The sequence below is a fragment of the Rhinichthys klamathensis genome, unplaced genomic scaffold (genome assembly GCF_029890125.1).
Source record: "Rhinichthys klamathensis goyatoka isolate OS25496 unplaced genomic scaffold, OSU_Roscu_1.1 h1tg000487l_1, whole genome shotgun sequence".
NCBI lineage: Eukaryota > Metazoa > Chordata > Actinopteri > Cypriniformes > Leuciscidae > Rhinichthys > Rhinichthys klamathensis.
Window position 1 is genome coordinate 2519715 of NW_026606974.1, and position 25103 is coordinate 2544817.

At 42.9% G+C, this 25103-nt stretch overlaps 1 protein-coding gene across 2 annotated transcripts; it reads right to left on the bottom strand.

Annotated features, from left to right (window-relative positions):
* Positions 1–4690: 4690 nt before the first annotated feature.
* Positions 4691–25095, bottom strand: si:dkey-164f24.2 (uncharacterized protein LOC566607 homolog). Of its 2 annotated transcripts, XM_056237501.1 has the most exons (11): positions 24858–25095; positions 22545–22886; positions 17476–17523; positions 17035–17070; positions 15748–16383; positions 15455–15493; positions 12158–12238; positions 11940–12032; positions 11723–11842; positions 4913–4957; positions 4691–4785 (listed from the first exon to the last, which is right to left on the bottom strand). In XM_056237501.1, exons 1-11 carry the CDS (start codon positions 24900–24902, stop codon positions 4705–4707), a joined length of 1566 nt encoding a protein of 521 aa, XP_056093476.1. In that variant the 5' UTR covers positions 24903–25095; the 3' UTR covers positions 4691–4704. The 2 variants fall into 2 exon arrangements, with proteins under 2 accessions (XP_056093476.1, XP_056093477.1); XM_056237502.1 differs by lacking the exons at positions 22545–22886; positions 24858–25095 and adding an exon at positions 20699–20834 and having other exon boundaries at positions 4697–4785.
* Between the last annotated feature and the right edge of the window lie 8 nt (positions 25096–25103).

Consider the following 25103-nt stretch of genomic DNA (forward strand, 5'->3'; position numbering starts at 1 on the left):
TGTTTACTTTGTTGTTAAACCATTATGCTGCCTCATAAGTCTGTCTGAAATCAGTTTTGTGAGGCACCTTAGTGTGTAAACCCTGCCTGCTAAGACATTGCCTGATAAGGCAGCGAGGCAATGAGTCAGCTGCCTAAGTTTTCGGATGCAGACTTTGTATGTCTCCCACATCTAATACACCTGATTCATCACATTAGCTCATTTGTAGAAACTGCTAGATCTGAAGTGGGTGTGCAGTGCTGAGGGTTCCCAGGACAAGTTTGAAAACCCCTGATTCAATATCTTTTGGCTACAATCATTCTTGTCTTTTTACAGTTTGTATTTCCATATAAAAACAAGCATATCTTAAGACTTTTACCCATCTTGCTCTCCACCATGTGCCCTCGCAGTACGCTTTCTTCCCCTGTCCCTGGCACCGATTAGCCACTTTGACACTGCCCTTTCTGCGTCTCTTCTGGCAATTTGGTTTGTAAGGGCATTTTTTTTCAAGCCTCCTGAAAAATATATAAAAGAGCATTAGAGTGAGATTAAATTCCATATTTGAGCCCTTGCAGCAAAGCAGTTATCTCCACCTTGACATTTTTCACTCCACATCTGACACGATTTCTGTTCAGCAATCAACGATTGTTGTTATGCACTGGGCTAATGTTAGTTAGTTACCGAACTAAACTGCCAGTGTGAAAGCACCCTCAGTCACTTAGCCTGCGAATTCCTAGCGTAAACAAATAGGCGCTAACGTGTACAGTAGGCTACTTCAGTTGGCTTACTTGAAAAGTCTAGGGTGCTTTCACACTGGCAGTTTAGTTCGGAACGGAGCACTGTTTGCATGAAAAATCGCTAATGTGAACGCTGTCATGCGGACCCGGGTGCGCACTGGGGTACCGAACCCGAGACTGCCTGGAGGAGGCGCTCTGAGTTCGGTTGCACTTGATCCGTGCTGCGGTTCGCGTGAATGTGAAAGCAACACGGACTCGGCTACGCACTTGTTCAGGAAGTAAAGTGACCTGCGCATGCTTTTTAGCTGATTATGATGTATTTAGTTAAATAAAACACATTTAAGGGGTGATAGTGTTGATAATTTACCTTGGATAACAGCGAGAGTGAGTCCACCATGCCAACCTAAGGAAAAACAAGATTATCATTATGGGGGAGACAACACAAAAATTTTTACCTGAATAATCACAATTACATTTCCTCCCAAATCGTGCAGCCATTGGTTAATCGATGGCTATTTTACATCAGAAGTAGTAATCTATTGTGTGTATTGTGTATCGAGTCATACACTAGATAGATACACAATACATACAATACAATACACTGACATTATGGATTCAGAAGGCAATAAAATCACGACTTACCCCTGTAAACGTTTAAAATACTGTACATGTGTGTTACCAAATCCATCAAAAGGAATTACTAATTATTTGAAACAGTATTCTAAAGTGTAACTATATTGGGTATCTTTTGTGCAGTTGTTTTTGAATTAGCACTAAATAAAGAAAGGAAAAAATAGCACAGGAATCCAAAGGGTTGCCGAGATGGTGTTAAAGCTTCTCAGATATCATAATTCAGTGAAAACTAGTTGTTCTGTGACAAAATAGACATTTATTAAAGATTTATTTAAAATTAAACATCAAGAATGTAGCCTAAATATTTTATTGAATGTGCACACTTTTAGATTAAAAGCTAAAATGGTCGCTGTATGACGCTGTTCTGTGATCACAATATAGACGGTAGCAGACAGATTAAACAGGCTTGTCGGGTAACGTTAATTCAATTCGAAATATTAATTAGTCCTGCTTTCATTTTGGGTGTTTAATGTGCACATCTTATAAAAATTAAGAAACTGCTGCCATTGTGGGATTTATATTGTAAAACAGTGGTACAATTTTTATGCTGGAGTCTCAACTCCAATCAACTTGTTATAATACACAGTTCAAATAGCTGCTAGTATTTTTTCGACTATTTTTGACTGACAAGAAACCGGCGGCCGGAAACAACAACAGCTAAAATACGGTCAATCTTAATACTGGCGTTTCCATCATAATTATGCTTTTAAACAAAGGTTTGCCTCGGGTGGATTCACAAAAAGGCCCTAGGTTGCATTTTTTGGGAGAGTTGACCTTTAACAATTATAAGAAACTAAGAATATTACTTGCTATAATAGCGTGCAGAGCGCCAGAAATAAGGGAAAATGGCGCGATCTGAGGGAACTCGAAATTCTAACTGAAATTCTAACGTGACAATAAGCTTTTGGTTAACATTATGTTTTGAAAACAATGTATTTTAATTAACATTTCAGTTTTTAAAAGATTGTAGTTCTTACCTTGAATACAGCAAGAATCTCTCCTCCCGAAAATTACAGCAGAATGAGTGAGAGTGCAATGGCGCCCGCGCGGTTCAGGGCGTGGAGTGGGGGATGGGAATTGCTGAATGAAATCTCGCGAGATCCATCCTGCCAAAGATTTGTAAACTTTCAAGTCTTTTTTTTTCTTTTCTTTTTTTCTCTGTATCCGAAGTTTCTTGGTCCTTTTAATTTGCAAAAATTGGGTACAATTGCAATTGTGTTGGCATTTATAGATTTTTAATAGATTAAAGTCACATGTTAAAGTGTCAAAATAACAATACTTTCTTTTTCAAAGGTGCAGTGTAATCAATCTTTGGAATTGACTTTTTGCACTTGTCTTGGTAAACTGAATTAGTCCCCTTGTAGCCCATTTTCAACCCATGTACTCAATTTCCCATTAGTGAACCAACTAGGTCCCATATGGGGAGCCCACCTGGGTTTGCCCATGTTGGACCTACTTAGTTGACCCAAGTGTGCCCCAGATAAGATGCCCATTTTGAGCCCATGCCCACTCTGTACCCACGTAGCCCATGTGTAACCCATGTGGGCCCCACATACACGTGTTTGCTGGGATTACTTCAAATAATAGCCAAGTCCCAAATAGACGATTGTCTCTTTTACACGCCTGGTGTGGCTGCAGGTTTGGGTAAATATAAGTCCGGTCTCAAATAGAGGTCGGGTCTGTTTTTTAGTTTCAGGTTGTATTAAATCTTCTAAAACCCGTCAGATCGTCTGCTTTTTGGCGGCCGCCAAAGCAAATTTTTGTCCCGCCAAAGCCTATTTTGATCGGTGAGTGATGTAGAATAGAATAACTGCTGCGCATGACAGGGCAGAGCAGAGAGAGAGAGAGCCCTGGCCGCGCGCGCGCACTCTCACGTCTTCAAACAACACTTGCTCTTTATTTGTCACATACCAGTTATAGTTCATACAACGAGCAGTGACTCACTGTGTAGTAAAAACATACCCTAAATATTATTTAAAAGGTGCAACAATTTTAAATATTTTTAAATACTTGCAAAAATAACCATGCTTGTGTTATTGTAAATAATTCCGCCCCTCCCTCACTTCCGGTTCTGGCGCTGGGGTTCTGGCACTGGGGTTCTGAAACTGGTGGTGCTGCGGGTCTGCAGCTGGATATATCTCGGAGATTGGATATATCTCGATGAACTCTTTCTTTTTGTAACTTACGTGTTTGACCAGCAGATGTCCTCAGCGTTCGAAGAATACAGAAACATGTGCGCCTCTAAACCATGCACTTAAAGGGATAGTTCACCCAAAAATGAAAATTAGCCCATGATTTACTCACACTGAAGCCATCCTAGTGTCTATGACATTCTTCTTTCAGACGAATACAATCGAAGTTATATAAAGCTTGATAATGGGAGTGAATGGCTGTATGACTTTGGAAGTCCATTAAAGCGTATCTATTGATGATTAAAGTGCTCGACACGGTTCTGCGGGGGTTAATAAAGGTCTTCTGAAGTGAAGCGATGCGTTCGTGTAAGAAAAAAAGATTCATATTTTAAACTTTATCAACTAAAATAACTAGCTTCCGGCAGACGGCCGTAGGCCTACGCCAGACATTCTCTGCCTACGCATCGATTTACGCCAAAATACTGAAAAGAGTAACCCTTGAACTTGATGCACAACGTAATGACGGCAATTGACGCCTCTCGCGGTTCAAACAAACAGCTGGGCAACTGCGTTCGTCATTACGTTGCATTCCCGCTGAAAAACAAGTGTTCTAGTGCGAAAATGTTGATTTTGCATCCCATATGTTTCAATTGGTGCATGACATATTTAATCTCTATTTCCATACTAAATGCATACAACAATTTTGGGGGGAGACGAAACGTTTTCAAACTCCCTTTATTTGACATTTGGAGAAAGGCACATGTGAATGGTTGAGGGGGCACAGAAGATGTGGTGATGGTAGGCTATAGTATGAAATTCCTCTATTGAGGAAGCACTCCATTCCAAATTGCTTTATCAAAATGAAACAAATACAACTAGTATTCATTCCCCATTACAAAATTATCCAAGTAAAAACAGAAATTTGAAACACCCCTTCATTTTACTTTACTAAGTATGCGATGTTAACACCTGCAAATCTACTGTACATGCATATGGAAACTGAAGAATATTAGAAGCCCGGAAAAACTCCACCAGCGAAGAACAGCCACACATCCTTGTCATATGTTAGATGACCATCAGCACATTAAGGCACTTTGCAATGTTTCAGCCAACTGTAAAACAAAGACAACAGATGTTTTATTGTTCCCTTGGCTCATGAACAAATTGTAAATTGTAAATTGATTCAAATTATTTAAGAGCTTCTCATCCTCACCATGGATAGTTTAACCTTCAATTGCAACTTCAGTAGCTCCCAGACATCCATTGATGGCATCCACAGTTAGGCTACCAGTCACTGCCAAGTCCTATGTAAATTAGAAACAACATTAACTAAAACAAATACTATTTATTGGTGTAACAATATTATACAACATTCTATTTTAAACAACAAAAATATATAAATAAAATAAATAAATACTAAGGGAGGAATACCTTTATGGTTTCCGTTTCTACATGTGCCATAAATTCATCTTGAGCCTGAAATGTATATATATTGAATTTTATAGTCAGAAAACACTAAAATACAAAAAGCTTCAAATTAGGTTTATCAGCAATTTAGAGTGATTGCATTCGAGGAACTGGAGCTCATTTGGAAAATTCTCTCCCCTAACATTCAGGTCTTTTTTTCTTCAACTTGTTTTTAAATGTTCATCCTCAAATTATGCACACTACCATTCAAATGTTTGGGGCCAGTAAATATATATATATATATATATATATATATATATATATTTTTTTTTTTAAAGAAATTAATAGTTCTCTTACGAGAGGTTCTCTCGTATTGTGTAAGTTTAGCTTACGCTACGGGAAAGATTCATCTTCTCGAGATATTGAAGCCAAAAACGTATCCTTAATTTTGTATTCATTGTCAACGCAGTGCAGCAGCTAGCAGACCTAGGGCAGGCCATCTCGCGTGCTCATTGGCTGCCCTGCGGGCAACTGCTGCAGCCTACCAGTGAGCCCGGCGTGACGTCACGCCCAATGAAGGGCGCCCGCGCCTTCATAGCGTCACAGCCCGCCAGAATGGGCGTGGCTTAGCGTATAAAAGTAGGGGCTGTAGGGCTGACTTTCCAGATTTTTCGTCTCTTCAGCGAGCTCTTCGCATCGCTGGATCTGAGAGAAGCCACCGCCGCCGTCGAACAGCGAACAGCCAGCTTCGGACAGCGCTGAGGAAGCCGGCCGTCTTCGCCACCTTCAGCCCTCCGTGCGAGCTACGCTATCCGGCGACGTATCCTTTTACCTTGCAAAACCTATTCCTAAAAGAGCGCGAGTGTCTTTTTAAAGATGCCTCGCACTTCCTGCGGCTCGTGTAGGGCCCCGCTCAGCGTCAGAGACCGCCATATGATCTGCGCTCTCTGCCTGGGCCTGGAACATGCAGAGCTCGCCCTCGCGTCCGGGGGCTGCGAGCTCTGTGAAGCGCTTCCGCTGTCGACCCTGCAGGCTCGACTCGAAGCCCTCAACCCCAAAGCAGTCACTCCGCCCTCTGTGGGACCGCGCAGGAAGAAGTGCCGTTCCCTGAGACAGCCGGAACCCGTGGCCACAGTGACGTCCTCGCCGGAGAACCTCCCTCGAGCCTCGCTTTCGCCTTCCCCGCCTCCCCTCACCGATGCGCAGCTGCCGCTCACGAGCCTCACTGCCGTCGCATCTGAGGATGAGGCAGAGGGACACGCCACGAGAGACTGCTGCTCCATCCTGGCATCAGACCGCGGCTAGCTCTCTTTACGTTACAAGAGAGCTACCCCGCCCTCGCGTCGCCGTTCGCGTGTCATGCAGAGCCCTCTCGAGCTCTCTGCATGACCCGGACGGGCATCAACATACGCAACGTACTGGATGCGTGGTAAGAGCAGAAATTTTTATACAGTTCTGCTCGACCAACGCGCACGCGGCTAGCTCTCTTTACGTTACAAGAGAGCTACCCCGCCCGCGTGTCCCCGTTCGCGCGTCATGCAGAGCCCTCTCAAGCTCTCTGCATGACCCGGACGGGCATCATCTGTGTCACATGTAGGTCCCGTGCCCACTACTTGTGCGCGCGCCCTCATACAAACATTGTTCCCAGTTCTGCTCGACCAACGAGCATGCGGCTAGCTCTCTTTACGTTACAAGAGAGCTACCCCGCCCTCCCGTCGCCGTTTGCGCGTCATGCAGAGCCCTCTCGAGCTCTCTGCATGACCCGGACGGGCATCAACATACGCGACGTACTGGATGCGTGGCAACGAGTACGCGGCTAGCTCTCTTTACATTACAAGAGAGCTACCCCGCCCTCGCATCCCCGTTCGCACGTCATGCAGAGCCCTCTCGAGCTCTCTGCATGACCCGGACGGGCTTGCGCGCCGCCGTTGAAATGTCTCACCCTGTCAGTCCCCTTAGATAAGGCTACTGCAGCGGTGTATTTGGCAGCCACGAGCCAGTAATGCAACCCGCTTGCCTGCACACACCCGCCGTTCTTGCAGCGACCCAGAGAAATCTCAAGTGAGTATAATGTCTGGTTATCCGGCTCACGCCGTTGGTGTCTTGAGCGAGAAAAGGTGCCCACATCTCGGTGTTCACCCTTACACACAAACACGATACCCCCCGTGTCTCCCGCAGAGCCCACTCTCATAAAGCTGGCAAATGCCGCTTGAGTGCTAGATGTAGGAAACGTGCCCACAACTCTGTGCTCACGCCTATTTTTTTGCCCGCTCTGTCACACGGCCAGAACAGCCTCATACATGTCAGGTTAAGAATGTAAGTTACGTGCCCGCTCACGAGCGCTCACGCTTACTAACAGACACATCGCCTCCGAAAAGACGCGCGTGTCCCGCTGCGGCCGGACCGCCGTCAAAGTTCATTTCCCTGTCACTCCCCTTCAAACAGGCTACTGCAGTGGTTCATTTAGCAGCCAACGAGCCGGTTTGTTCACCCTCTCGCCTGCACACAAACGCCGTTTTCACGGCGACCCAGAGAAATCTCAAAAAGAGTATAATGTCTGGTCCGGCTCACACCGTCGGTGTTTTAAGTGTAGTGAAGGTGCCCACGCCCCAGTGTTCACCCCTACACACAAGCACTTAAAATCTCGTGTTACTCACAGAGCACACTCTCATATAGCGCAGAAAAGCCGCTCGAGTGTTGAATGTAAGAAATGCGTCCACAGGTCTGTGCCCACTATCTGCCCGCTCTGTTACACGATCAAAAAAGCAGGTTATGAATGTAAGTCTCGTGCCCACCAGAGAGCGTTCACGCTTACTAACACAAACCTCCCCCCAGGCGCCGCCCGCGCAGTTAAGTGTTGTCACAAAACGCAGGGCATTAATAAGACGCTCCCCATCCATTACGATCGGGGTGTCGAATACACTTGTAAGTCTCGTGCCCGCACACACGCACTCACGCTTACAGGAAGCTTTTCCGCCCAGAGAACATGTTGGAAAAGTCAAACCGTGAAAAGAAAATGTTCCCCATCCCTTATGATTGGGACATCTCACATAAATCAGCAAGTTTCGGCTTTCAGCGAGCAGCCATTGCCCAGAACAGAGAGCGAGCGCGCCGCGCTTTCAGCTCCAGTTCAATTTCACAAGCCCGCAAATGGCGGCGATCTGAACCCGGAGGCCATTCGCCCCCTGGCGGCTCACATAGCTGCGTGGGAAACTATCCCAGGGATTAGTTGAGCACAATAAAGCAGGGCTATACACTTCAATTCATTCGCCATCCCCTGCGCTTTCAAGCCCGGATCGCGACGATAGTGAATGCAGAAGTAGCACACCTACTTCACGCAGAAATAGCAAAGCTGCTGTGCAAAGGGGCTATAGAAAAGGTACCGCCTTCTCTGAGCGAGTCAGGCTTTTACAGCCGATATTTTCTCGTACCCAAGAAGGACGGAGCCTTCAGACCTATCCTAGATCTGAGACATTTGAACAAAGTGCTTGCGAAAAGACCGTTCAAAATGCTTACGACCAGGAAAATCCTCGCGCACGTTCGCCCGAGGAACTGGTTTATTTCTCTAGATCTGAAGGATGCCTATTTTCAGATTCAGATAATACCCCGTCACAGGCAATTTTTTAGATTCGCCTTCGACGGTCAGGTATATCAATACACCGTCCTGCCGTTCGGCCTGTCTCTAGCACCCCGTACATTTACAAAGTGCATGGACGCGGCGCTCGCCCCCCTGAGAAGTCAGGGGCTGCGAATAATGAACTATCTGGACGATTGGCTGATATTGGCACAGTCAGAGACAGAACTGCTATCTCATAGAACAGTGCTTCTCAGTCACCTGGAAAGCTTAGGTCTCACGGTCAACTGGACCAAGAGCTCATTACAGCCCAGCGAGTCAATTTCCATTGTAGGAATAGAACTGGATTCGGTGACCATGACGGCTCGTTTATCGACACAGCGCGCACGCCGTGTTCGGCACCTAGCCGCATCTTTCCAGAAAGGGAGCTTTCTCCCTTTGAAAACATTTCAAAGGATGTTGGGGTGTATGGCATCAGCTGCAGCGGTGCTTCAGCTGGGCCTACTGCGCAGGCGCCCGCTCCAACGCTGGTTGAATGCTCGCGCGTCCCGCCGAGCTTGGGTTTCTGGCGGCCAGAAAATCAGAGTGACTCAGACCTGCATAGCGGCTCTGCAGCCCTGGTTAGTAGCCGACTGGTCCCAGCAGGGAGTGATGATGGGAACCATCTCTTATTGGGAAGTCATTTCGACAGATGCGTCCAACTCGCGCTGTTCGAGGGCAGACTGGTCTTCGGCCAGTGGTCAGACCAAAAGAAAGTGTTTTCACATAAACTGTCTGGAAATGATAGCGGTTGAGAACGCGCTGAAGCGCTTCCTCCCGTTCATACAGGACCAACATGTTCTTGTCCGCTCGGACAACATGTCTGTGGTATCCTATGTAAACCGTCAGGGCGGTGTCAGATCCAGAAATCTCTGCAATCTGATGGAACGCCTCCTTATTTGGTCTCAGATGCACCTGCGCTCGCTGAGGGCGGCGCATGTGCCTGGCCATTTGAACGACGGCCCAGACAAACTGTCCAGGGACAATGTTCCCCCAGGGGAATGGTCCCTGCACCCCCAAACGGTTCAGAAACTGTGGCGCCTATTCGGCAGAGCGGAAGTCGACCTATTTGCGTCAAAAGACAAGACTCAATGCCCGACGTTCTTCTCGAAGGACGAGGACGCGCTGGCCCAGGTTTGGCCCAGCCTCCCGCTATATGCTTTCCCTCCGGTCTCTCTGTTACCACAGGTGATCAAGAGAATCAGGGAAACGCGCCACTCGGTGCTCCTCATAGCCCCGCGTTGGGAGAATCAGATTTGGGTCCCGGAACTAGCACGACTGTCACATACAGCTCCGTGGCCGATTCCGATGAGGGCAGATCTCCTCTTTTAGGCTCGCGGCGCGATCTGGCATCCCCATCCAGAGCGCTGGTCTCTGGACGCATGGTTGATCAACGGGTACTCGTTGCCCTGCCAGAAGGAGAAATGAATACGATCACGCAGTCTAGAGCTCCTTCCACGAGAAGGCTCTACGCGTCTAAATGGTCGGTGTTCTCCGGATGGTGCACCGACAGAGGTCTGGAGCCACGGACATGCGGGGTGGCGCATCTGCTCACCTTCCTACAAGAGCTGTTGGATAAGTGGAGGTCCCCATCCACGCTCAAAGTATACGTGGCGGCCGTGGCAGCGTTCGCAGAATCGACGCACGGCCAGTCACTGGGAAGACATGAGTTGGTCATCCGCTTCCTTAGAGGAGCTAGAAGGATGAACCCGCCGCGCCCCCCGTCGGTTCCTATGTGGGATCTTTCATTGGTCCTCGAGGCCCTGAAAGCCTTTCTATTTGAACCACTAGACTCCGTGGGGTTGAAATATCTATCACTGAAACCGTCTTTCTGACTGCACTGTCGTCAGTAAAACGTGTGGGGGACCTGTCGTGTCTTGAGTTCGGGCCGAATGACTCTAAAGTCATCCTCAGACCTAGACATGGCTATGCTCCTAAAGGGATGGGCACTCCATTCAGAGCGCAAGTTATTTCGCTGCCAGCTCTGCCAGCATCTGACAGCGAAAGTGATGTGAATCTCCTCTGCCCTGTCAGGGCGCTGAGATTTTACATTACGCGCTCCGCCTCCTTCAGGCGTTCAGAACAGCTTTTTGTTTCGTTTGGTGGGCGCACCAAGGGTCTCGCCACCTCGAAACAGAGCCTGTCCAGATGGATAGTGGACGCTATAGCAGCTGCTTACGCGTCAAGAGGTATGCAATGCCCTCTGGGCATCAGGGCTCATTCCACGAGAGGCGTGGCCTCGTCGTGGGCGTGGTCCAGTGGGATTTCTATCCATGACATATGTGTGGCGGCGGGCTGGGGCTCACCGTCTACCTTTGTCAGGTTTTATAACCTAGAAGTTCCTGCCTTGCGGGCTAAACTTTTGTCAGTTTGAAGGAGATGTGTATTCTGCCCAGATCTTCCTGCTCAGATCACTCTCACGTGACTCAGCTCTCCTGGTTGAGCCGCACTAGTAGGGTATGTGCCATGTGCCTATACAGACCGGCGCGCTGCTCTGTATTCCCTATGTGTGCTTATGTACAAGTGATGGCCCGCGTGGCTGGCCACCTTATTTTTTCCACTTATGGGGTTCCCCTGAAAGTTCGGGGTCTCATGGTGGATGCTTGGCACGCACGGCGTTGACAAAGTGTTCCCGTAGCGTAAGCTAAACTTACGCAATACGAGAGGACCTCTCGTAAGAGAACGTACTCGGTTACTAACGTAACCTCGGTTCTCTCTAGAGAGGGAACGAGTATTGCGTAACCGGCCGTGCTCGCGCCACGAGCGACTTCGCTTCAGTCGACGAAAAACCAGGGAAGTCAGCCTACAGCCCCTACTTTTATACGCTAAGCCACGCCCATTCCGGCCGGCTGTGACGCTATGAAGGCGCGGGCGCCCTTCATTGGGCGTGACGTCACGCCGGGCTCACTGGTAGGCTGCAGCAGTTGCCCGCAGGGCAGCCAATGAGCACGCGAGATGGCCTGCTCTAGGTCTGCTAGCTGCTGCACTGCGTTGACAATGAATACAAAATTAAGGATAATTTTTTGGCTTCAATATCTCGAGAAGATGAATCTTTCCTGTAGCGTAAGCTAAACTTACGCAATACGAGAGAACCTCTCTAGAGAGAACCGAGGTTACGTTAGTAACCGAGTATCGTTTTATTCAGCAAGGACACGTTAAATTGATCGAATGTGTTTTTGTGTGTGCAGTCATGTTAACTGTTTTAAAAGTTAAAAGCTCACTTGTATAATCTCCTTTGCTAAAGGCACAGGCACAGGCAGAGGCAGAGGCTCAGGAGCAGGAATCGTTTCTGCCAGTGTCTCTGATGGAACCTCAGGGGCATCTATTGTTGTTTCAGGAATCTATGGGAAAAGGCCATATTTTCTATTTAGATCCATCCAAGTAGGTAATAGAATTTAACGCCTGATGTGCACATTATAGGTGTGTCCAACTGCTCACCTGTTCCTCTGCAAAAGTTGTGGCAACAGCTACGACTGTCTCGTTCACAACAAATTCTTCAGCGATGGGGTCACAAGTGGACTCGACCGAAGGCTTCAGCATGTGAAAACCCGAGGGCAAAAGACCATGTTTAAAATTAAACTTCAATCTAAAAGGATTCTGACCAGAAATGCTTGAGATGATCCCACAAAAGGAGTTAATAAAAAGTAGTTTTATACCGTAGGTTCCTCCAATGGGACTGTGTGCTGCTGCTGCTCAGGCTCTGGTTCCACTAAAGCTTCTGTAGGTACTGCAGCTTCCTAATGAAAGGAATGCACGTTATTTTGTATGCCCCTTGGCATGCATTGCAAATGTTATTGAAGTGCAATCTTCTTCACCACTACAAAGGAACGTTTTACTTTATGGATAGTTCACACACACACACACACACACACACACACACACACACACACACACACACACACACACACACACACACACGCACACACACAAAAACAATCTAGCATTTTTAATCATCATCATGTTACTTGTTCCAAAGCTGTATGACTGGCTCGCCAAAACAACATTGAGCCCCTCTGACTTTATTATGCAGACAAAAACACTAAGATACATCTGTGTTTATGTTCCATAGAAGAAAGAAAGCCCTACACTGCAAAAAACACTGCACTGGTTTTGTCTTATTTTCCAGTATAAATATCAATGTCAGAAAATTCAACTTTATTCAAAAGGTAAAACAATTAATATTTTTCTGACCCTGTTGGCAGATATTTTTTCTTGTTTTAAGTAAAAACTCACTTAATTTTGATACATTTGATATAGAAAATAACATTGGGTGTCATTTTGCTTCTTAAGTAAACGCATCTTGATTTAAGAATGTTTAAGGCCCATTCACACCAAAAACGATTATACAACCATAATGATAACTTTATTAGAGTCCAAACCAACAAATGATAATTCTTGTTTTATTCCAAGGACGTGCTGCAGGTTTGACGTCTGCCGCTTTAAATGCCAAAGTTCTCTTAAGTGGAATGGACTCTGATTGGCTTTCGATATTGTTATCATTCATCGGCTAAAAAAAAAAATCAATCTGATAGTAATTCCAAACTATATCTTTTCTCTGTGCCGTTATCATTAGAGTTGTGGTGTGTACTCTGCTATTCTTTTATATTTATATATTTTTTTAGAACTATATCTTTATCATTATAGTTATCGTCCATGGTGTGAACGGGCATTTAGATATTTGTACTGGAAAACAAGATAAAAATACTGGGTATGAAGTCTAGTGTACAGTAGGGCGATTAATCGTAATGAAACCGCACGCGATTTGAGATGGTCCTCACTGCAGAACACGAAATCCAGGGGGAGGAGTTGGATCTGGAGCACATTACATATACCTAAACCTACCCATCTCCACTCCCTGATCCCTAACCCCACCCCTAATCCTACCCATCTCCACCCCCTGATCCCTAACCCCACTCCTAATCCTACCCATCTCCACCCCCTGATCCCTAACCCCACTCCTAATCCTACCCATCTCCACCCCCTGATCCCTAACCCCACTCGTAATCCTACCCATCTACACCCCCTGATCCCTAACCCCACTCCTAATCCTACCCATCTACACCCCCTGATCCCTAACCCCACTCCTAATCCTACCCATCTCCAACCATTAGATCTGGATCCAACTCCACCCCCTGGATCTCATGTACTGCAATGAGGTGCTACTGCGCGATTTGGCAAATGCTGCGATTATTTTATGCGCAGCTTGTCAGAGCAGTGCGGCTGATCGGTAGTAAATGCTGATCCATCTGAACGCCAGAGGGCGCTCTCACACAGACAAGCCAAATATGCCCCACCGCAGAAGTATAATAACACACATCATTCCAGGAAATCCCTATCGGCATCATACTATCGCTGTAGCTGAATAAACAGAAGATTGAAACGCTTTGATTGATTAAACATGACTAATGAACATTATTCTGTGTAAGAAGCCCCATCATCTCACAGAAGGATGCTCAACTGTCGTTATGAAGTAAGTTTGGAGTAAAAGCATGTTATTAAATGTTGTCTTTTGTTGGACAAGAGGTTCATAAATGCTTCTCATGTTTGGAAAGATGTTTGACGTGTGTTGCTTTTTCAAATGCACGTTGTAAGTGACTCAAACTTGCAGTACTTTCAGATGGAGCAGCGTTTATAGAGCCGTACATCAATGACAAGCTGCGCATAAAAAAAAAAACTCAGCCTTTGCGATTTCATAATCGCGATAAGCCAAATCGGTTTAAGTACGATTTCATGTAAATTGCGATTAATTATGAAGCCCTAGTGTTCAGTGTACTAGTGTACAGGTTTAGAACGACATGAGGGGCCATTCAGCTGGCTACCAGAGGGAGCCCTCTCACGAATACTGACCATGTACCATTTATTCTATGCCTCCTGTTAGTCATTAAAGGCCCACTGAAGTGCCTTGGAACGCGCAGCTTTGTATGCTGTGTTGACGTAATTTCCACTGAAACAGGAAGCTAAGACGGGACATATTGAATGGCTCCTCCCCCTTTTCACATAGCGAACAGCGTTTAGTTTACCTCACAGACTTCAAGTCGTACTTGACAGCACCATGGAAGCGAATCCGAGCACTGAAGATACGTTGGATTCAATAGTAGAGGTGTGAATAAATTCTAGTCATTTCATTCTTAACCAACATACAATTTATAAACGGAATAAAACTCGAGCGTTTGAGCAACCGAACACACATCTCCAACCCATATTGCTCCGTGACATGTCAACGGTCGCTTTGGCTAGGTGGTTTTTATAGCATAGGGTGCGGGACGCCTTCTAGAGACCATTTGATTGGACAGAAGATGTGATGAGAAGCTGAAGTCCACGGTGATGTCATAAAAATCTGTGATCTATTTTAGCAGAAATGAGAGACTGTAAGTTTTGAACGCTTATATCTCCTAAATGCGAATTTTGTCATTGTTTTGGAACACACCAGCTTATTCATAACCTTAAGGCTAATATATTTATACTAAAAGCTAAAAAAAAGAAAAGAAATTTGATTTCAGGGGACCTTTAAAGCCTTGCCTTGCCTGAATTTAATGCAAAGTATTGCCATTTTGTGTTCTTCACACTGCCTTACCAAGCGTTTTCATTGCCTGCTGTTTTGATTCTCGTTCCATTTCCTTTGTGCCTGTTTTGTGGATTATTGTTCTGTTTTGTTTGCCAGGTTGGACTGTTCCATACGTTACTGGACTTTTGCCTGCCTCGTCGACTATGCCGCTCTGTCTCACTGTTTGGATTTACATTTACGTTTATTAATTTTGCAGACGTTTTAATCCAAACTGTGCATTTGTCTTTGTTTGTTTAATAAACTTCCCGCAAATGGAATCTGAAACCACCCCCACTTCTGGTTCCTCACACAGTTAACAATGACAGAATTTGCCAATATTTTTGGCTGAACTATTCCCCCCCCCAAAAAATCCCAGAATCAAAAAAAAAATCAAATCAAATAAACTTACCACTGAAAACTCTTCTGGTTCAGGCTCTACATGTACATCCTGTAGGAAAGGAGGAGAAATCATATTAAAAAATTGCTATGTGCTAGCACTTGTTAGTTTAGTGTGCCTGAAAAACATGGCCTGAACTGTCCAAGGGAATTAAAAAAAGGATGGGAAGAGTGAGGCTCATGTCATGCCCAATTATCCAAACAAGTGCACAGAACTGACAAGACAAAGTCACCTGTTGTGCATACAAATTAACCCATGCAAAGAGTCCATTGCAATGTGCCATTAAGATGTATTGTGTCAGGCACCTCCGTGACTTCTGTGAGTCTGTGGACTTCAACAGGCTCAGTTTTAACAGTTATGGCTTCGGCTTCGATGGCAGGCTCTCCCACGACCCCGACAACATTCCCGTCGACTTCCACTGCGACATCGGCAACAGGCTCGACTTCGGTTACAACTGTTTCTGTCACAGTTTCAACTGCAGCAACAGTTTCAGCTGAAGTCACCGTCTCCTCTGGCACTGGCACCTCTACCACAGGATCCTTAGCTGGCACTGGCACCTCTACCACAGGATCCTTAGCTGGCACTGGCACCTCTACCACAGGATCCTTAGCTGGCACTGGCACCTCTACCACAGGATCCTTAGCTGGCACTGGCACCTCTACCACAGGATCCTTAGCTGGCACTGGCACCTCTACCACAGGATCCTTAGCTGGCACTGGCACCTCTACCACAGGATCCTTAGCTGGCACTGGCACCTCTACCACAGGATCCTTAGCTGGCACTGGCACCTCTACCACAGGATCCTTAGCTGGCACTGGCACCTCTACCACAGGATCCTTAGCTGGCACTGGCACCTCTGCCAGAGGATCCTTAGCAGGAAGCTCAGCTTCAACTTCACGCTCGGTGTCAACCGTCTCGACAAGTTGAGCTAAAACATGCGTCTGTACAGAAAACATGCAATACATAAAGTACAAACAAGCACAATAGTCACATGTTAACATTTTCTGTACTTTAAATATTACAATACATCAAGGTTTTACACTACCATTAAAAAGTACTTTTTAAAAGAACTCTAAGTTCACTAAGGCCGCATTTATTTGATAAAAACCCCCTATAAAAACAGTAATATTGTGAAATATTAAGATTTAAATTGACTGTTTTTAAAGGCCTATTTTTTAACATGCAATTTATTCCTGTGATCCTTCAGAAATCATGTGCTAATTTGGTGCTTAAGAAACATTTCTTATTATTGTTTATTTTATTTTTAAATTGTTTATTTTATTTTATTTTTGCAAAAATCTAAAAGTCTTTACTGTCTCTTTTGATCAATTTAACACATTCTTGCTGAATAAAAGTATTAATTTAATAAAATAAAAATCTTACTGAACCCAAACTTTTGAACGGTAGAGTAAGATAATTTATTGAACACAACAGAAATGTATTTTGCATAGCACTTACAATCTTTGAAGCATTTCTATGATTTAATAATATTTTGTTAATAAAGGGAGGATTCTAGTTTTGCTTTGTGGTAGTCAAAAAATATAGTATGAAACCAACAAAGAATGATCATTATCACATATATATATATATACCTCTGTGGCTACAGGTGTAGTGTCCTCAAACTGGATCTGTGAATAGCGTGTTTTGAAAAGGTCATAGTAAAATAAAAAAAGAAAGAACTGATTCCTTTAGTAAATTCCTTTAATACTTAATTCAAAACCTTCATTTAAATGTCTAACCCAATACAAAGCCTCATTTATATATGCATTCTTTATGCATGGATATATGTGTAAAGCTAAAAGTAAAAAAAAGTAAAAAGATGCGGTTACTAAGTTTTCTTTACACCTCATAAAGCAAAGTTATGAGGGGAAAACCCCCCATAAAAATGCACCCTGAAAGGTAAGGTGTGGCGCTGGAGGCCTAGTAATAAGGAAAAACACCTTTACCAGCCCATTAGTGTGAATGGCCAAAGGCAAAGGTGTTGACAGTGGTTGAATTGCTGAGGACTGATGGGATATAGCATATTACCATACCTCAGTGTCTGCAGGGATGGACACTGGCTCATCTATAGATGATATGGCCTGAAAAAGACAGTAATCACAAAATGTAAAGGTCCACATCACACTAAAGATTAATTGTGTTACAATTGTATGCAATAAAGTATATTAAACTATATTATAATACTTAATAATGATGATAACAATACTTGCAATGTCAGTTCCACCACGCCAACAAGACTCTCTAACCAAACATTTGTTTTAGAAAAAGTGACACTACCATATTGTGAGAAACAGGGGGATAATTTACAATGCTAAATGCTAATTATGCATGTTTATTGCAGAGCAAAGTGTAACATGTGAGTACAACATATGCCGTGTTGTTGAAATATTGATTAAGGTTTAATATTAATGCGCTCTACATACACAGTGCTCTATGTGCTCCAAACGCCCCCTGTGGTAGCAGAACAAAATCTTCCAGGGCAAATTTAAGAAACAAAGTGTTCCAGACTATTCTGAGTTCTCCCACTGTTTTGATTTAAAATGTATGCAACTGTACAGTGCAAGTTTCTATGGAAGTCATGTTTGGGAAATCATAATTATGAATTAAAATGCATTTTTATGACATTAAATTCTAAATAATGAAATAAAAGGCATATTTATGGCATAAAGTCTAATCTCATAATTATGAGATACTAAGTAGTCATATTTATGATGACATTAACCCTTAAACACATACCTTGGGTCTAGTGTCCCTGGATGTCATTCACTACACTCCTCCTCATTCATTTTTTAAAGTTAGACATCAACCTACTTGTTGTAGTATTTCTTAATCAATTCATTATAAACAGTATTAAAAAAATACAATAATAAAAGAATGCCCGTTTTTCTATTCATTTTTTTATAAAACATTGTATAGGGTCGCTAACGACCCAAGGTGTGTAAGTATATTCTGCACAACTATAATTGAATCTTTGATAACTGAAGAAGTGCAATTCAATTCAATTGTCTGATACACAATAAAGAAGTGACGTTTCACAGAAAACAAAAGAATAGGAAGTATCATCAGCGATTTACTGCAGAGCAAGTACTGAACACAATCAAATATTATTGTCACTGTCACTTGATAGTGGATCTGGTGAAGAAGCTGTCAGCGATCAAAATATTGACTTTGAAGATGTTGAAAATGATAGTTTTGAGAATATGTTTGAGATGGCAAATATGAGTCAGATGCTGAATGTACTGGCAAATGAGCTCTGATGAGGACAGTGCAAAGCTCCAAGGCTTTTGTGAAAAACTACAGAATTATACTTCCACATTTTTGAATTCCTGCCCACAAACAATCGGATCGTCAAAGGGTTGTTAACAGAACAGTTATTGTAAGGGTAGGTTTATCACTGAAAATTTTATCATACTTTGTCTACTCTTTAAACAGCATTATGGGACAATGGAACACTATGGCAATAGTTTCTTTCTTATACGCGACAAGAGTTTTCCTTCGGGTTGTTGGGCGGAACAGACAGATCGGCAGTTTCTTTCAGTTTTTTCCCCTCCATTTTGGCATAAAACACTGTGTTCATAGTCATCCAGTTCAAAATGTTGACTACAAACACTAAGGTTTTTCAGATTTTCCGTCACGGCGTTCTTTCCTTTTTTACGATCCTTTGCAGCCTTTAGCCACTGCCTACAACGCACTGGATCCTTCGCTGGAAAGTAACCCGCTAAATGTTTACTCTTTGAATTCTTGCAACCAGCCAGGTACAAGTCGACACCATAATGACTAAAAGTTTGCTAAGAAATATTTTCTACAAAAGCAAGGCGGTATTTGACTCTGGTAAGCGTATCCATTGCAGACTGTTGGGAATGGCCTTGGAAAGCAACATGCCCAGTGCATTATGGATGTTGAAGTTTTTCTACCTATTTGGCAAAAGGGAAGACCACTGCCTTTTTTCTCTAGTCAGGTAGCACTGAATTTTATATTATTTTGTCATCAATTTTCTACTGTATAGGCAGCCAAGTTTTATTGAAAGCCCATTTTGCCAGTGGTAAAGTACCCCTTTAAGGTTGTAATGAGACTGGCTAAAATTGAAGAACTATGAGCAAAAATGGATGAAAATTAATGCAGTTGTGCAAATCTTTCAATGCCATCGCAAACATTTAATTCACAAAAATATATTATATTATATTATATTATATTATTTCATATAAACAATTTTGATGCAGAGAAATAGAGCACAGTGTATTAACGAAAACTAAATTAAAACTTCTTAACTGAAATGGAAATAAAAGCTACTAAATGCATAACTAAATGCACTAAAACATAACTAAATGCAAGTGAGTAATGTATTTTTGTTTAGTTTCATGCATAAAATTTGCAAAAAAATAAGCATGGAAATGCCATAGACAGAAATAACACTAGACTCAGCTGAGAATGTGTTACGGCATTAAACATTTTCAAAATATACAAGTTACCATATTAAAAAATAAAACCAACAGTGACGGAGGGAAAATTAAAACTAAATTAGATAAAACTGAAGTAAACTCAAAACTATAATAACCATGGTAAAGCATTACAAAATTTTGTTTAATGTATGCTCACATCATAGATTCTCCATCTGCAGAATGACATTTAACTTAAAAGTATTGTGTAAACCACACAAAGACTTACAGAGTAACACATTCAACTGTTGTCACAAAGATTGTTGTTAAAAAAGACAAAGGAGATTCTGTTGGCCACCACGTCTCCTGAGAGCTGACCATGTGTGCACGTGGTTATAAATGAGCCCTCAGTCAGATATCTGTTTCACATTCTATTTCTTCAACAGATTAAATAACAATTAAACAAAACAATGCCAATTATAAATAACTCAAATTGTAAAATTGCTTTTACAGTTCTAATTTTACTAAGCAAGCAATCCCTGCACTGAAACTTATCAACAAGTACGTCAAACGTGCCACAACTCCTCAATAGTATGCATGACTAGCCCATGTATCCGACCTAAGCAGATTCCTTGTCTCCACCCACCTATGTGCATTCAGAAAAACTCACATTAAATATTTAAGCTCCTCCTCCACAATGTCAAACACACCAGCTAATGCAACGCCCACATGACCCCTACAAAAATACAAAGAGAAAGAAAGCTAGAGGGGGGGTGGGGGGGGGGGGGGTGGTTGGGGTTGACACAGACAGTACAAAATGTTCTTTCTCCATCAGCTAAACCCCTTCAACAAGCCTCCATCCATTGAGGTGGGAGCTCACCTGCGTTTCCACAGAGACATCCAGCAAGTCAAAGGGCTCCCGAGGGCCTCGAAGCCAACTGAGAATGAGCCCCATGGCGACAGACCTGACACTCCAGTAAAAAAAAACTCAGACCTTAACCTGACACTCACTGCAAGGGTATGTGTCTTTCTCACTCGCCCTGTCCCTGTGCCACTCTCAGTGTGTGGATGTCCAACCCAAGCACTTGTGATGTCTGCGAAGGGAGAGGAGAGGCTGAAGCAGAGCTCACAGGAAAAGAAGGGTGGGCTTTAAGGGCTTGGCTTGGCTTCAAAAAACAGGGGGGAGGGTGAGGCACAGGAGGTTGAGGAATGACTATATATTAAGGTATTGTTTGGGGAGAGTGTCAGCTTGCATATTTGTACATGTATGTAAGCACAATAATGTCAGAAAACAGACATCAGCTGATGTCACACTTTGCACATGAGCCATCACAGACGCAACACAGAAAGTAGAGACATATTAAGCAGAACTTGCTTAACTTAGAAGTAAACATGTTAAAAAATGCATTTTAAAAGAATTTATTTCATATATAAAACATATATTAATATAATGCAATTAATTTATAAAATAATATACTTTTAAATATTTATATTTTACAATACAGGCTTTTATAAAGCAACATATAATAATGGAACAGCATACTGAACCGACAAAAATGACTTTCTGTTAAGAAAATCTAACTGAGAAAAGATTTATAGCTTATAGTTCATAGCTACATTTGCAGTTTGGGTTCGGTTAGATTAGACTTCTATTTGAAAATAAACGTGGTTCCACTCCTCAGGTAAATTAGATTTCATGAGCATCAAGTTTGTAATAATTCTCAGTGGCACTCTCCCAATAACCATTTTTATTTATTTATGCCCATTATCAAAAAAAATATGCAATGTAGTAATGCTAAAATCTATTTATTTAAGAGGTGCAGCTGTTTATGCAGCAGAAAATCTGTCAGTGTAAAAGTGCAAGCCTGATAACAGTTGCAGTCACTTCAGTAAATGTTGTCCATTGTCTGTTGTCAATAGTGTAGCAATGTATGATGCACAACTCAAACAGAAGTCACATTTTTAAACCAAGCAGCTTTCTGTTGGTCAAAGAGGAAAAATGTATGTGACCAACTTGAAACTGCTGCAAAATGTGCATGGGGAAATATTTTGCCTCCACATGAAATTCCTGATTGAGTGGATTCCTATGGAAATGACTGGATTTTAGTCACGAAAATTCGCCAAACAACGGTAAACGTGACCTTTACATAATTGTTGGGTTTGTTATAAAAACTCCATTATCATTCTACTCAGCACAATTACTTTCCGGGGTTTCACTGGTTGAATCGTGTTTCCTTGTCCCCTTCGGTTGAAACTGCAATCGCTTTATAGCCCCCCCTTATCGGCAGCCCTGCTCACATACAGCAGAGTCTCTAGACACAGAATGTGTGGATATCTAATCTCAAATATTCAACACAGGCAACCAGTTAAAATCCTACTGAGCCAACTGGTGTTCAATGACAACAAGTTGAAATACTGTTCCTAAAAAGGAAGCAGGATTCAGAAAAGCTTATGATCTCGTTTTCAATAAAACAGCAGTTTGGAAAAGTCTGCTGTGGCTCCAGGCATGCTGAACAGAATGTTCAAAAAATATTCCCCTCCTACATTGCATACGTGACCACACCCCATCTTCCATCCAGGCTGTAAGAAGCCATTACTGTCAGGCCCATACTTTACAGACTCGTTGAGTCCACTGTAATGATTGCTAATTCCCACGAATTTCTCTGTGCACTTAATAATTATCAAATATAATTAACCTCAAAAAAGGAGGTTCACATTCACATTACCTCTGATACTGGAACGGTGATACTTTCATCTTCCTTAATAACAGCTGGCTCTTCTGCAGGGGGTTCCACTAGGCTTTGTCCTAGGTCCTCTGCAGCTTTTACCACTTCGTCTTTAACAGCATCCGTTACTGGGAGCTCGAACACAACCAATTCTGCAGGAGGAACTTCAGCGGGAACATCAACTGAAGCAATCACCGCCAGGGGTATTGAAACCGACACAGGACTCTCTGGAGTTTTAGCAACTGGAACCCTTGCAGGAACTGGGGCAGAGACGGCACACACTCCTGGGGTTCCCTTTCCAGAGGAGGCGTACTGTTCCTCCAGGGCCCTTCTCTGGGCCTGCTGCTCAAAACAAATGAAGTAATGAGAAATAGTTGAGATTTGAAATCAGAACCTATTTATTTTTATCTTTAGTTCAGTTGAGCACATAATGGTTTTAGACAGGGTTTAACGACTTCCCTGAGAGCTTACATAAGTTAACAAAAGTTGGCTGTGTAATGGCAAAAAAATGGCTGAATCCAATTGATTCTGACATGTCTAGTCAAGCGAGTTGGAAGAGTCAGCACCCCTCGGAGCTCTGGATGGGGCTAAACAGAACAGACAAAAATGCTAATCACATCATAATGGAACCATAATCGCATTATAATCACACTCACAGCTTCCTTATCCAAAAGCAGGGGCTGGCCAGTGCGGTTTACATAGGCCTCAAAAGAATTTAAGCTCCCATTGTGCACGTATGGGGTGTACAGTTGCCAGCACAGTTAAGGCCAAATTATGCAACCATGTGTGAAGATCAGCATCAGCACTGACAAAGCCAAATCAGGCAAAACTTGGGCCCAAATTCATGAAACAGGCCAGCATAACAAAATAAACAGTCTGCGTTTGGGGGAACAGAGGAGGTGTTTAGGAAAAAAGCACATTTTGCTTCAAGGTTGTTCATTCTAACGCAAACAGAAAAAAACATAAAAGATGCATTTGCATGAGCCTACAGCTGCAAAAATTGAGTTAATTGGCTCTGGCAGCTGACTTTAAAATTGATGTTTCTTCTGTTTTGAAGTGCTGGTAAGCAACAAACAGTGTTGGAATGCGCTCACCCCCAAGTACTCACCATTTCTTATTTGACTGCATGATTAGAGACGGTGAATTGTGCCCTGTTTAGGACCAGCTGTATCTCGGGGGGCGGGGGCTTAACAGCTAGAGAGATAATAGATACCCCTCTATTTCTGTACTTGTGTTAAAGGCAGTTCTGTTGATATGACTGCATGCCAGGGTTTTGGAACAGCAACTGAGCATTAATCGGTTACATGTTTAGCTAAGCAGAATGAAAAGGGTGAGATTTTAATGATATGCACTTAAAAAAACTGCTGTCAAATTCAAACAAAGAGTTCAGTGTTCAGATGCACAAACTGTGTGTATTTCATTATGTCACTGGTCACAGAGGACAAATATGTCTTAGAGTGGTGAGGAATGGTCAATATTGTGCAACATACCTTTGCAATGACAGAATGTAAATTAAATCACCTTTCAAAAATACACTTATTAAAAATCAATGGATTTATAACTGGTGGTCTCTGGACCAACTGTCTTTTTAGGAATGTGCCTTCAACCATGTTTGGAATCAGACTGGCCCATGGGATATGCCAAAATCAACAAACTCCTTATAAGTTTTTTGGGGTGGGGTCAAAAGGCATGATTTGGTTCGTTGCACAGAACAAAGAAAAAAGGACCACAAAACAAACCAATAACATTATGTGAAACAGATATTAATTATAATTATATAAATCTATCTATCTATCTATCTATCTATCTATCTATCTATCTATCTATCTATCTATCTATCTATCTATCCATCCATCCATCTGTTATTAGAGATAGTACAAAGTGGGATGTGAGTAATTCCGCTGCATCTCTACTGGTTCCTATATGGGACACACCCCCTACTACAAAATATACCCCTGCTCGATGTGTTGCATTTATTGATAGTTAAATCAACTAATTCTAACTAATAAGGGGGGGGAAAAATCAACCAATTCTTCATATGGACATAAATGGTCTGAGAACAGAAAATTATAAACCTATGGCGTCATCTTACTAAATGTAACTCCTCTAGTAGGCAACGATAGTAATGATATGCTAAATAAACAACATCATTGGAGAAAATGCATTATGCTATCGTTTATTTAAAAAAAAAAAACTATTTAAAGCCCAAGTAAAGCTGGCAGATCAAACTAGAAAACTAGTTTGGACGCTATAAAAATAACATCATATTGATTGCAGGACCCTGATTAAAAAGTGTGAAAGTAATGTACTCACCACTCTTCTCATTCGGCGTTTGTTCTTCTTTCTCTTGCTAGGCATGTTTACTAGAATATAGCCTACTGTATGAAAGAATATAAAGTGTATTTATTCGGTCAGGCGACGAGCGGATCCGTCGCCACTGTTGCAGTCAGATAACAGCAGTCAGAATGACAATATGGTTCTATTTAAAGGCGCGTTGATTTTTTTCATCTCTGTGTCTGCCTATAGGGGGAAGTCCACGCACCTACACATCAGTCTTCA

What these genes read in the sequence shown, in the direction of transcription:
- si:dkey-164f24.2 (XM_056237501.1), bottom strand. Translation starts at nt 24,902, where the DNA reads ATGCCTAGCAAGAGAAAGAAGAACAAACGCCGAATGAGAAGAGTG. An exon ending in GACTCACAGAAGTCACGGAG is followed by an intron (nt 15,494 to 15,747) that starts GTGCCTGACACA and finishes CCTTTCCTACAG; the next exon opens with GATGTACATGTAGAGCCTGA. An exon ending in AACCAGAAGAGTTTTCAGTG is followed by an intron (nt 12,239 to 15,454) that starts GTAAGTTTATTT and finishes TCCTTTCATTAG; the next exon opens with GAAGCTGCAGTACCTACAGA.